At 40.1% G+C, this 14,127-nt stretch overlaps 1 protein-coding gene across 5 annotated transcripts in view; it reads left to right on the top strand.

The window, feature by feature from the left end:
* Positions 1-13,713, top strand: part of PCCB (propionyl-CoA carboxylase subunit beta) — a 100,092-nt gene extending 86,379 nt beyond the window's left edge. For 4 of the 5 annotated variants that reach the window (XM_027586162.2, XM_027586163.2, XM_027586165.2 and 1 more), the window contains 5 exons: positions 9,729-9,836; positions 10,095-10,195; positions 10,623-10,721; positions 12,115-12,214; positions 13,395-13,713. In XM_027586162.2, the coding sequence (XP_027441963.2) occupies positions 9,729-9,836; positions 10,095-10,195; positions 10,623-10,721; positions 12,115-12,214; positions 13,395-13,516 (530 nt within the window). In that variant the 3' untranslated portion in view covers positions 13,517-13,713. The remainder of the gene's footprint in view (positions 1-9,728; positions 9,837-10,094; positions 10,196-10,622; positions 10,722-12,114; positions 12,215-13,394) is intronic. The other variant, XM_027586164.2, reaches the window with a different exon arrangement.
* The last annotated feature ends 414 nt before the right edge of the window (positions 13,714-14,127 follow it).

Here is a 14,127-nt window from a genome sequence, read left to right on the forward strand (position 1 = left end):
TAGAAATCCAGTTATCCCAGCATCCATTTGTTGAACAGATTGTTCTTCCCTATTGAATACCTTGGTATCCTTGTCAAAAATCAGTGGGCTGTACATGTGTGGGTTTTTCCTGGACTCTTTAATACTATTTAATTGGTCTAGTTAGGTTTATCCACATGCTGGTTTTCATTACTGTAGTTTTTTGTAGTAGGTTTTAATATTGAGAACTGTGAGTCTTCTCAAGTTGTTTTTAAAGATTGGTTTGGCTTTTTGGGATCTTTGGAGTTCCATATGAATTTGAAGATTGGCTTTTAGATTTCTGCAAAACAAGGATGTTGGAATTTTGATAGAGATTGCATTGAATCTTCAGATCACTTAATGTAGTAAGATGTTTCGACCTGTGAGCATAGGGTATCTTTCCATTTATTTTGGTCTTTTATTTCTTTCAGTAATGTTTTGTAGTCTTTAGTGTACAAGTCTTTCACCTCTTGGTTAAATTTACTCTTACCTGTTTTATTCTCTTAGATACTATTATAAATGGAATTCCTTTCTCGATTTCCTTTTTGGATTGTTCGTTATTAGAAAGACAACTACACAACTGATTTTTGTTTGTTGATCATGCAACCTGCAACTTTGCAGAGCTTATTAGCTTTACTAGCCTTCTTGTGGATTCTTTGGGATATTATATAGGATCATATTTTTTGCAAAAGAGGTATTTTTACTTTCTCTCCAATTTGGATACCTTTGACTATTTTTTTCTTGTCTAGTTACTCTGACTAGAATATCCAGCACACTGTTGAATGGCATTGGTGAAAGCAGGCATCCTTATTTTGTTCCTGATCTTAGGGGGAGAACTTTGTCTCTCACCACTGAATGTGTTAACTATGGGTTTTTCATAAATGCCCTTACTCGTTGTGAGAAAATTTCCTTCTTTCCTAGTTTTCTGAGTGTTGTTTCTTTTTTTTAATCTTGAACGGTTGATAGATTTTGTCAAATTCCTTTTCTGCAACAGTTGAAATGATAGTGTAGTTTTTGTCCTTCATTCTATTAATGTGTGTTATATTGATATTTTGTATGTTGAACCGCTTCTGCATTCCTGGAGTATATCCGACTTGGTCATGGTATATAATACTTTTTATAAAATAAATTTTATTTTTTGGAGCTCTTTAGTTTCACAGAAAAATTTAAGTGAAAACTACAGAGTTCCCATATATGCTCTGCTATCACACATGCTCAGCTTACGTCACTATCAATATGCAGAACCAGAAGGGTACATTTGTTACAACTGATGAATGTACATTGACCCACCAGGAGTTTCTGTACTTCTGTATTCTCACCAGGATTTGGTCTTGTCAGTCAGTGTTCTGGATTTTGGCCATTCTCATAGATGTGTATATATCTCATAGATGTATGTATGTATCTCATAGATGTATCTCATTTTAATTTGTATTTCCCTGATGACATGATGTGGAGCATCTTATCATGTGCTCATTTGCCATCTGTATGTTTTTGTTTCCTTTGGTGAGGTGTCTGTTCAGATCTTTAGCCCCCCCCCTTTTTTTATCTTTAGCTCATTTTTTAAATCAGGTTTTCTTTTCTTTCTTTTTTTTAAGATTTTATTTATTTATTTGATAGATACACAGCGAGAGAGGGAACACAAGCAGGGGGAGTGGGAGAGGGAGAAGCAGGCTTCCCGCTGAGCAGGGAGCCCAGGATCGTGACCCGAGCTGAAGGCAGACGATTAACTGAGCCACCCAGGCTCCCCTTAATCAGGTTTTCTTATTGTTGAGTTTTAAGAGCTTTCTGTATACATTAGATAGCAGTTCCTTTATCACATGTATATTTGGCAAATACTTTCTCCCAGACTGTGGTTATATTCTCATTTCTCTAGAAAGTGTCATTTGCAGAGCAGAAGTTTTTAATTATAATGAGGTCAACTTATCAGTTATTTTTTTCATAGATCATGCCTTTGGTAGAAAGATACCACCATACCCAAGGTTATTTGTTTTTCTCCTATGTTATCTTCTAGGCGTTTTAGAGTTTTGTGTTTTATATTCAGGTCTCTGGATCCATTTTGAGTTAATTGTCATGAGAAGTGTAAGGTCTGTGTCTAGATTAATTTTTTTGCTTGTGGACGTTGAGTTGTTCCAGCACTATTCGTTGAAAAATGATCTTTCTTCCATTGTATTGCCTTTGTTTATTTTTATTTTTTGTCAAAGATCAGTTGATTATATTTATGTGGGTCTATTTCTGGTTTCTCTGTTCTGTTCCATTGATCTATTTGTTTGTTCCTTCACCAGTACCACACATCTTGATTACTGTAGCTTTATAGTAAGTCTTGCAGTTAGGTATTGTCAGTCCTTCAACTATATTTTGTCCTTCAATATTGTGTTGGCTGTTCTGAGGTTTTTGCCCCTCAATATACTCTTTAGAATCAGTCTGTCAACATCCACTAAATAACTTGTTGGGATTTTGATTGGAATAGTGTTAAATCTAGAGATCAAGTTGGAAATACCTGACCTCTTGACGATATTGAGTCTTCCTATCCATAAACATGGAATATGTCTCCATTTATTTAATTCTTCCATTTTATTCATCAGAGTTGTATAGTTTTCCTCATACAGATCTTATAATGTGTTTTATTTGATTTATGCCTCTATTTCTTTTTTGGTTAGTGGGTACTAATGTAAATGGTATTGTGTTCTTAGTTTCAAATTCACTACTGGTATATAGGAAAGTGATTAACTTTTATTAACTTTGTATCCTGCAACCTTGTTATAATTGCTTATTAGTTTCAGCAGTGTTTTTGCCAATTCTTTAGGATTTTCTACATAGATTATTATGTTATCTGTGAACAAAGTTTGATTTCTTCCTTCCCAGTCTGTGTACCTTTTGTATATTTTCTTGTTTTACTGGATTAGCTAGGACTTACAGTACAGTTTTGAAAAGTAGTGGAGAGGGCGTTTTTGCCTTGTACCTGATCTTAGTGGGAAAGCTTCTAGTTTTTCACCATTATGCATGATGTTAGCTGTAGATTTTTGGTTAGATGATCTTTATCAAGTTGAGAAGTTGCCCTTATAGTCCTAGTATTGCTTTTTCTCTATCTACTGACAGGTTCTTGTGATTTTTCTTCTTCAGCCTGTTGATGCAGTGGATTACATGAATTGATTTTCAAACGTTGAATCTGCCTACCTGTGATAAATCCCACTTGGAAGTAGTATATAATTACTTTTATAACATTGCTGGATTTGATTTGCTAATATTTTGTTGAGGGTTCTTACGTCTGTGTTCACGAGAGACATTGGTTTGTAGTTTTCTTGTAATGTCTTTTTCTGGTTTTGGTAATAGCGTAATGCTGGCCTCATAGAATTATTTAGGAAGTATTCCCTCTGATTCTGTCTTCTGGGAGAGATTGTAGAGAATTGGTATAATTTCTTAAATGTTTTGTAGAGTTCACCAGTAAAACTTTCTGGGCTGCATTTGTTTTTTAAATCACATAAGAAATAAAAAATGGTATTACAAATCAAAAATATGGGGCACCTGACTGGCTCAGTTGGTTAAGTGTCTGCCTTCGGCTCGGGAATTGATCTCAGGGTCCTGGGATCGAGCCCTGTGTCAGGCTCCCTGCTTCCCGGGATCCTGCTTCTTCCTCTCCCTCTGCCTACATCTCCCCCTGCTTGTTTTTGCTCTCTCTCTCTCTGTGTCAAATAAATAAATAAAATCTTAAAAAAAATATATATATAATACTGGCTTTTACATTTCCCCATGTAATTACCTTTACTAGAGATCTTTATTTCTTCATACAGTTGTATGGTACTGTCTAGTATTTTTTTCATTTCAACCTGAAGGATTCCCTTTACCATTTCTTGTAGGGGAGGCCCAGTGGTAATGAACTCTTCAGCTTTGATCTTGGAATGTCTTACTTTGTCCCTCATTTTTCAAGGACAGTTTGCCAAACATGGAGTTCTTGGTTGACAGTTTTATTCTTTCAGTGCTCTAAGTCATCCCATTGTCTTTTGGCCTTCATGGTTTTTCTACTCAGAAATCAATTGATAATCTTACTGAGGATCTCTTGTATATGGTGAGTCACTTCTGTCTTGCTACTTTCAAGATTCTGTCTTTATCTTTTAGTAATTTGATGATAATGTGGCTCAGTTGGGGGGGGCTGTGTTTATTCTACTTAGTTTCTTGGATTTGTCACTTCATGTTTTACATCAAATTTGGGAAGTTTCTGGACATTATTTCTTCAAATAATCTCTGTCCCTTTTTTCTCTTTCTCCTCCCTCTGGTATTGCCTTGCTGCATATGTTGGTTCAAATGATGGTATTTCATAGGTCTCTTAGTTTCTATTAACTTCATTTTTTCTTTTCTTTTTGCTCAGACTGGATAATTTAAATTATCTTCAGGTTTCCTGATCCTTTCTTCTCTTTTCTCAAATCTGCTATTGAACCCCTGTAATGATTACCCCCCCCAATTATGGTAGTTTTCAGCCCCAGAATTTGTTTGGTTCCTTTTTATGATTTCTTGCCTTTTGATATTCTCATTTTGTTCATACATTGTTTTCTGATTTTTAAATATCTTTGTTCATGTTTTTCTTTGCATCTTTGGCCATATTTAAGACAGTTATTTTAAAGTCTTTGTCTAGGGGCATCTGGGTGGCTTAGTTGGTTAAGTGTCTGCCTTTGGCTCAGGTCATGATCCCAGGGTCCTGGGGTTGAGTCCTATGCTGGGCTCCCTGCTCTGTGGGGAGCCTGCTTCTCCCTCTCTGCCCTCCCCTCCAACTTGTGCTTGTGCTGTCTCATGTTCTCTGTCTCTCTTTCTCTCATAAAATCTTAAAAAAAAAAAAAAGTCTTGGGGCGCCTGGGTGGCTCAGTCAGTTGTCTGCCTTTGGCTCAGGTCATGATCCCAGGGTCCTTGGATTGAGCCCCACATCAGGCTCCCTGCTCCCTGGGGGAGCCCGCTTCTTCCTCTCCCTCTGCCTGCCACTCCCTCTACTTGTGCGCACTCTCTCTCTCTCTCTCTCTCTGTCAAATAAATAAAAAAATTTTAAACAAACAAAAAAAGTCTTTGTCTAGTAAGTTCAGTGTCTGGGCTTCCTCAGGGACAGATTCTATTTTGTTTGTTTGAGTGGCTGTTTTCCTGTTTCTTTGTAAGCCTTATTATTTTTTGTTGAAAACTGGACATTTGAATATTGTGGTAACTCTGGAAATCATATTTTCTTTCCTAGGTTTTGTTGTGGTTGATCATTGAATGCTGTAATAGTCCATTTGTCTAGTCATTTTTCCTGATTATTTTTGCAGACTTTATTCCTCCAGTGGTCGCTGAAGTTTCTTTTCCTTAGCTTGTATCCAGCTGGCGTTTTGACAGAGATACCCTTGAACACCAGGTGCTAAAACAGACAAACAAAACATGTCTTTTAGTCTTTGAGAATTGGCTCTGTGCTGGGGCTCTCCTTCAACACTTAGGCAGACTTAAACTGAGCTTAGGGATCAGCCCAAGGTTAACTCTTAAGATCTTTGTAGGTTATTTGTTTTGTAATGTGTTTTCATTTTCATTCATCTTCAGATATTTCCTTTTCTCAGGTCTTTTCTGAGCATGCATCTGGTTCTAGGCATATCTGTGTCTTTCTGAAATCCCCTGTATACATAGGTGTTCTTGAGTGCCCTAATTTCCCAAAGAAACTCTGTTTTGTTTTGTTTTTCCTCCTAGGCCTTAGGTGATTGAAGCATAATCTTTTGCCTCAGATATCTACAGGTTGTTCCTTTGTTTTTGAACAATGGCTGCCACTTTTCTGGCCTGCGTGAATTCCAAGTTAGGTGAAACAGATGAAAGTCAGTCTTTCAGACAAGTTAAAACAGACCTATGTGATAATTTGTGACTGAGGTCTTCTTTGTTCCCTCTAGAACTAGGGAGAGTGTGGGGCAAGTGTAATTAAGAACACCAACAAGGCTTTCCTACTATTTTTAAGTTGCCTTTTTCTTTTGTTTGTTTGTTTCTTTTTTTAAGTAGGCTCCACACCCATCTTGGGGCCCAAACTCACGACCCTGAGATCAAGAGTCAGATGCTCTACTGCCTGAGCCCCCCAGGTGCCCCTTAAGTTGCCTTTTTTCTTGATTTGTCTTTCTTTTGATTGTTGTAAACCTTCACTTATTCCAGAGTTTCTGCTTGTTTTGTTATGTTTCTGTTGGAGGATAGGAGCTTGGAACTGCCCACTCCACCATTTTGTTGTTTAAAAAAAGTGTTTAAAGTCAGGAATTCACACCTATTGAAAATTGTATTTTGTTCCTCCAGTGAGTTCATAACTGTCCATACATTCCTTTAGTTTCTCCTTTTAGCTTTGTCAGTCCCTGGCACAGACTTCAGATGGTTTCTTGTGTCTGCTTTAAGGTCTTTCTCAACCTGTGACTACCTCTGCAGGTTCAGGTTGACTTTCATAGGCTCACTTTTTAAGAAACTGCTTTGCTTGTCCTGGAAATTTTCTCTATAAATAGCCAGGTTGTCTATCCCAGGGGCCCTCCCCAGCTCTGGCTGGAGCCTGAACTCTTGATTCCATTTGGTTCCTTGAGTTCTCTTTTTCTTGGCTTAAAAATTCTTTGTGATGTTTATGGAGGGCAAGATGTGGAAGTTCAGTAGGTTACTGCTTTTTTGAAGAAAGCTTCGTTTTATTGACTTCTTCATTCCCTGTTACTAAAAGCCCACTTCAGAGGCTCAGATAGAGAGCTTCTGTTCTGGTTCTCATTTTTTCTTGTAGGAATTAGCCACGGCTCTTTGGACACTCTCTGATTGCCGGGCTCTCTGTATAGCCCTGGGACTAGGCCTAAGATGCTAAGGCCAGGCCTCTGGACATGGGGCCCATTCCATGGCAGCTCGGGGCTGCAGGTTTTCCAATTCTGTGTTCATTTCCCCAATGATTACATCTTGTTTTGCTTGTCAGTGTTCATCTTTCTTTTCAGTTTGATTTTGAGTGTAGCCTCTGGGTACTTTTTGCAGTTTCTTAATTTAGAATTGTTTTTTTTTTTTCTGGGACTTATCACTGATTCTTTATTTCAGATCATTAACATAGATTTTGAATAGAAAGGAAGGAAAGATTTAAAAATCTTTTATTGAGTTATAATTTACACACAATAAAATATACAGCTTTCAAATGCTCATTTTGATAGGTTTTGACAATTTGACAATTGTATACAACCTTGTTATCACTGTCTAGAACTAGATATAGAACATTTCTGTCATCTTAGGAAATGCATTTAGCAAGAGGGAAGTTTTACCTGTTTTTCTTTTCTGAGTTTCTTTTTCATGATTTCTAGCATTCTTTATATATTTTGGTGTGAGTCCTTTGTCAGATATGTGTATTGCAAATATTTTTTCCTGATTAGTGACTTATTTATTCAATAAATTAATGGTGTCTTTACTCATTATTTTAAACATCTGATGAAGCCCCATTTATCAGTGTTTTTTATTTATGATTAGAGCTTTTGTGTCTTTTCTAAGAAATCTTTGCCTACTACAAGGGTGCAAAGATAATCCAATATTATTGCCTAGTTTCGTAGTTCTGGGTTTTATATTAAGGTCTGTGATCTATTTTGAATGGATTTTTGTATAGAGTTTATAGTGTGAAACAGTCTAATTTCGTGTGTGTGGTTTTTTTGTTTTTTTTAAGATACGGATAGTTAATTGTTTCATCACCATTTGTTAAGAAGACTTCCTTTCCACATTGAATTGTTTTGGTGTCTGGTCTAAAATCAGTTGTGTGGTTCTGTTTCTTCACAATGTATCCTGTTTCATTGTCATTTTGTCTACCTTTATGCCTTTGCCATATTGCCTTGATTATTGCAGCTTTATAGTTCTCAGTGGTTCTGAACTTGGGGCACTATCAGGATCCTGGGGACATCTGACAATGTTGGAAACATTTTTGGTTGTCACAGGTGTGGATTCTGGTGGGGGAGTGAGTGCCACTGGCATCTCGTGGGTGGAGGTCAGAGATGCCGCTAAACATCCTGTACACACAAGACAAACCCCGACAACAAAGAATTATCCAGTCCAAAATGTTGTTAGTGCTGAGGTTGAGAAACTGCTTTGTAAGTCTTGGAAAGTCAACTAGTGTAAGTCTTCCAATTAAAAAAAAAAAACCGTCTTAACTATTGTTTCCTTTGTATTACCATTTGAATTTTAGAATCTGCTTATCAATTTCTATAAGAGAATGCCTATGATTTTGATAGTAATTGCTCGAAAATATAGGTCTGTTCAGTATGCTAGCTTGGTAAACTTTAAGATAAATGGTATATATTTAATAGTATATAATTATAATTATATAACACAATATATGTTTTTATTCATTATATATCATTATATTTTATAATATATTAATATCCATTAATAATTAGTAATATTTAATAGTATATAATTAAAATTGAATACAATTAGAAATTTGGTTTCTTGGTTGTAGTAGCTGTATTTCAAGTGCTTAATAGCTCTAGTGACTATCATGTTGAATAGTAGTACAGTCAGAGAACATTCCTAGAAAGTTCTTTTGACCAGCACTGGTATAAATCATTTTGGGAATTTACCCATTCTTCTGATCCATGGGTGTATAAGTGTTTTTTTTTTTTTTTTTTTGTAGATAGTCAAGTTATGAAAATTCCACTGTACTCCTAGGCTACTGCTAGTTTTTTTTTTTTTTTAAGATTTATTTTAGCGAGCGTGTGAGCAGGGGGAGGGGCAGTGGGAGAGAAAGAGAGAGACTCTCAAGCAGGTTTCGTGCTCAGTGTGGAGCCAACACCAGGGTCGATCTCATCACCTGGAGATCATGACCTCAGCTGAAACCAAGAGTTGGTTGCTTAATCGACTGAGCCACCCAGGTGCCCCACTGCTAGTTTTGAGTTACGACTGAATATTGAATGTTGTCAGATCTTTATTTATTTCTGTTGAGAAGACTATATGGTTTTTCTCCTTTATTTAGTATAATTTCATTGGTTTTCATGTTAGATTAACCTTGCCTTCTTGGGATAAACCCCATTTGGTTAGGATGTGTTTGTGTTTTTATATATTGCTGGATTTGATTTGGTAATATCTTAGGAATTTTTGCATTTGTGTTCATAAGAGAGTTTGGTCTCTGTTCCTCTCTTAAGATGTCCTTATTTTGTTTTGGCATCAGGATAATGTGGCTTCGTACAGTATGTTGGGAACTATTCTAGGAGAGGAGATACACTAGTAACTGAGCTCTTACTCTGTGCCACTTTACAGATACCATCTCCTTTAATCCTTACAACTATGATAGGAGGTAGTAACATCCCAACTTTGCAGGTGAGGAACCTCAGGCTCAGAAAGGTAAATTCCCAAGGGCACATAGGTATAACTGGTGAAGCCAGAATCTGATTCCAAGCTACAGGGAGTCTCTAAGAGCAGCCCTTGAATGATACCTCCCACTATTGGTTCCATGTGGGGAAGTCAGGCTGTACCCCAGGTGGCAGCAGTCCTTCAGCCTATGAGGCAGAGTCTCGCTGCCTGCAATAGGCTGTGCTCCCAGCAAGAGAGTCTGTGCCCTCAGAGCCGAGGCCACTCCTGGATGGGTTCTCCTGTCTTCCCTGTTTTTTTCCTGGAGTGTAAGGGTTCCCCTTTACATTCCCTGATGAGGAAACTTTGATGCCTCCATAAAAATCAGCTCTGGATGGTTGCTGAGGGTACATTCCCATGTGGGTGGAACTGGAAATTGCCCAGAAGCTCAGCATGGATAATCCCTCTCATTCTAGGATGTTTGGATATTAATTCATCTGTGAAAGGGGCTCGTTTTGTCCGATTCTGTGATGCATTCAATATTCCACTCATCACTTTTGTTGATGTCCCTGGCTTTCTGCCTGGTAAGTCATTGACAGAAGTGGGGGGGGCTAGGAGAGGTGGTTTTGCCCAGTAAGGCACCCACTTTATTTGGAGGTTTTCTTGGAAAAATCTCTAAGTATTTGTGACATCTCTGTATTCTAGGTGTCTGGAAGATGGGCTATGGGGTGGGGGTGGCTCTCTCTTGGCCCTTTGGGGAGCAGGGGAAGACCTCATAACTGAGAGTGGCAGTCAAACCTTGTGAGGAGTTTTGTATCTAGTAACTCTTCCTCATGATCTAGGCACAGCACAGGAATACGGAGGCATCATCCGGCATGGTGCCAAGCTTCTCTACGCATTTGCCGAGGCAACTGTACCCAAAGTCACAGTCATCACCAGGAAGGTGAGGAACTTGTATCAGAATCTAGGAGTCCATTTCTGGCAGCTTGGCCACGTTTGGAGGTCTGGCTAAGAGTTTCAGGAGGGCTGGGAAAAGGAGTATACCTTGCTCACCCTTAAAAAGATCTTTTGAGGGCAGCATTTTTACAGCCCTGTGGACACACCCTGCAGATATGTCGGTGGTCATGTCTGGGAACTGAAAGCATCAGTGGGACAAAGCCAGGAAAGACAGTGAACATTAACTGTGAAAGGCCTCTGGGTTGTGTCTAGGTATTCTCTTCTCTGGCTTCCTGGCCTCAGAGACAGTGGGCCTTCAGTAGCCCAGGAGGGCTCTTCTCTTTTTGTCCTCATTTCACTTGGCTTCCTAGGATGTTTCAGGGCATGATCTGTTTGATTCAGGCTCTAACGTTCAGCATTTGGGTCTGTTCCAGGCATATGGTGGTGCCTATGATGTCATGAGCTCCAAGCACCTTTGTGGTGACATCAACTATGCCTGGCCTACAGCAGAGATTGCAGTCATGGGAGCAAAGGTGAGGGCTTCTAGCTTTCTCTTTGCCTGGGTCTGGGTACTGCACTCTCCCAGCAGGAGCTCATAGGTGGGAAATGTTGGAGAGAGGCTCAGACCCCTCAGATGGGCCAGGATTCCAGGGAGTTGGGGTCTGGACCTTGAAAAGTCTCCCACCTTGAGCCCCAGGGCCAGCTCTGGCTCCTGTCCTGCACTCGCACTTCAGGCACGTGCTGGTATCTTCACGCTCAGGGTGAGAGGGCCCCTGAGGGGGTTTTGAGATTATCAGTAAAGGGGAAAGGATTTAGTCAGCTGAACTAGCCTTTGGGAGGATTGGATATTGCCTGTAACTCCATCTCCTCTCTTGGGCTGGGGGGGGTGGGGTGGCTAGAGCCATTCCTTTTAGCCCATGGAAGCTGAACCGTAGTTCTGACCCCTGGTGACTCCTGGTGACTTGCCCTGGTGGGCAAGGTATAGCAGTGCCCCACCTTATCCATATAGGGCACGCTCCAACACCCCCAGTGGAGGCCTGAAACCAGGATAATACCGAGCCCTATATATGTTGTTTTTTCATATACATACTTATTTACTTACGATAATGTTTAATTTATAAACTAGGCACAGTAAGAGATTAACAATAATAAAACAGAATGATTAAAACAATATGCTGTAATAAAAGTTGTGGAATGTGGTCTCTCTCTCAAAGTATCTTGTCCTCACTCTTCTTGTGATGTGAGATAAGATGGAGTGAGGTGAAGACCATAGGCACTGGTGTCAGGAGGTTTATCTGTCGTCTCCTGGAGTGTGGTTGATCCTGGGTAACTGAAATTGCAGATGAGCAGGGACTACTGTACTACTGTTGCTTAGTAGCCTGGTCCCCACTCCTTTCCTGCTTTGAAACAGCTCTTGGGATTGTACCAGGTAACTCCCTTGACTCTCCCCATAGCTGACTTTTAGGGGTTCTGAGGTCAGGGCTCATCTTTTAGTCCTCCGTACTTCTATATTTGCAGTCCAGTCTGTCTGCCTTTGGCCACTGAACTGTGTACTCAGGATAAGAAAAAAGGAAAACAGCGTTTGACTTCCCTTGATGCAGGGGACCATGGATCTAATGATGGAAAACAGGCCAAACATCTTGGCCTCAGAGAAGGATAGATGCAAGTGGACAGAGTGGGATGGAACTGGGGACACAAACGACTGGCTTTGCCCGGCTGCCTGTGGTTGGGGCCACAGCTGAACATCCCATCATCTAGGCCCTGGAGTCATGATGGTTGACTCCAGCAGTGCTTACCTCTAGGCCCTTCTCTCCAGAGCACTTTGATTTACCGTGAAGTTCACAACCACACACTGTGATAGTGAGTTGAGGGAGGTCTACCCAGGTTGGGACTGCCAGTTAAGTTCATTAACTACTCTCATGACAGGGTGCTGTGGAGATCATCTTCAAAGGGCATGAGAATGTGGAAGCTGCTCAGGTGGAGTATATCGAGAAGTTTGCCAACCCCTTTCCTGCTGCAGTGAGAGGTAGGGACTGTGGTGGGGAGGGCAGCATTGGTCATTTGCTGGGTCACTTGCTCATTCTTTTACTCCCAGAGTCTCACATGACCGTCCTTTGCTCTTACAGTTGAATCTGGAGATGAGTGAGGGGTGGGCTTGTCGCTGGGCAGTCATCACTTAAGGACGGTATATATGCTGCTTTGGTAACTAGGATCATCACAACATTACTGAAATGGCTAAATTTCTTAGTGTTGTTCCAGTTACCTAAGTATTGTGTAAAAAACCAATCTAAAACAGAGTGGCTTAAACAAACAACTTTTTTTTTTTTTAAAGAATTTATTTATTTGAGAGAGAGAGAGATAATGAGAAAGAGCACGAGGTAGGGGGAGAGGGAGAAGCAGGCTCCTTGAGCAGGGAGGTCAACATGGGCCTCGATCCCAGGACCCTGAGCCAAAGGCAGATGCCCAACTGAGCCACCCAGGCGCCCCTCCCCTTTTTTTTTGCTCATGTTTCTGAGGGTCATCAGTTTGGTCTGGGCTCAATTAGGTGGTTCTGCTGGTCTTGCCTGGGATCAATCATGCAAAGATAGCGAATTGGTAGTTTGGGGCTGGATAGTCCAAGATGGCTTCACTTACATGGCTGCTGTTGGCTGTCCGCTAGACTCTGCACATGATTTCTTATTCTTAAGGTTACTTCACACTTGATGGTGTCCTGAGGGCAGCAAGAGGGTGGGAGAGGAAGCTGCAAGGCACCTTGAGACCTAGGTTTTGAAATTGCACAGTATCACTTCTGCCACATTTTGTTGGCCAAAGCAAGTCACAAGGTCAAGTGAGGAAATTAAATCCTTGATGGGAGGAGTTGTGAAATCACATTGCAGAGGGGCTTGTGTTAACAGGGATAGGAGGAAGTGTAGTGATTTTTGAAAATGCAAATGTATTTTCTTAACTTTTGACTTCATCTTGGCAGGGAGGGGATCAGATTTCATTTTCTTGCCAAGTGCTCCTAGGCCAGAAGCTGGGGCCCTGCCAGAGGAACAGGGATGCTCCTAGGATGCAGGGGAAGGTTCACAGGGTCCATGCCCTCTTATAGTAACTTGGGTCCTGCTCACACTGTCGGCCCCAGAGATGGTACCCAGGCTGAACACAGATTGGGGGGTGGCATTATCTGGGGATGCAGATGATCTACTTCCTTTTCTGTGCTTCACCAGGATTTGTGGATGACATCATCCAGCCTTCCTCTACACGAGCCCGAATCTGCTGTGACCTGGATGTCTTGGCCAGCAAGAAGGTACAGCGCCCTTGGAGGAAACATGCAAATATTCCACTGTAAACGAATCAAAGGATAATAAACCAAGAGCCAATTACTGCCTGGCCATTCGTACCCATCCCTGCCTTTTGCAATCATGATACCTGGAAATCTAAATACCAGTAATTACTTGCAATGGCTGTTTATTAAATTCTAGGAAGATTTCATTTATGCCTTACTGTAAAATTACTTGCTTTATTAAAAATTTGTTTTAACTGGTATTTTTTGAGCAAATCTCATTTTTTATGGTAGAAATCTGAAAAATCAAGAAAACAGTACACAGAGTATTGTCACTTAGAGCTGACCCTTATATGACACCTCTTTGTATTTTTTTCCTTTTTCCCCAGATTTTCTTTTTCTCTGTAGGTGAGATAAGCAGCTTTTAGGGCAGAGTACTTAACTGCTTAGGCTTCAGTTTCCTTACTTTTAAATAGTATTTAATAATGTGCCCTTAATTCCTCTGGGAATTGTTGAGGATTAAATGGGATGTTTGCAGTTATGTCTGGCAGAATGGATGCTAGGTAAGCTGTAGTGCTCTATATTAGGTGCTTTTTAGAAATGTGTTCTCACATTTTAAAAAACTTATTTTGGAAATTTTCAAACCTATAGAAATGTTGCAAGAGTGGTATTTGTAT

Source organism: Zalophus californianus, chromosome 1, assembly GCF_009762305.2.
Source record: "Zalophus californianus isolate mZalCal1 chromosome 1, mZalCal1.pri.v2, whole genome shotgun sequence".
NCBI lineage: Eukaryota > Metazoa > Chordata > Mammalia > Carnivora > Otariidae > Zalophus > Zalophus californianus.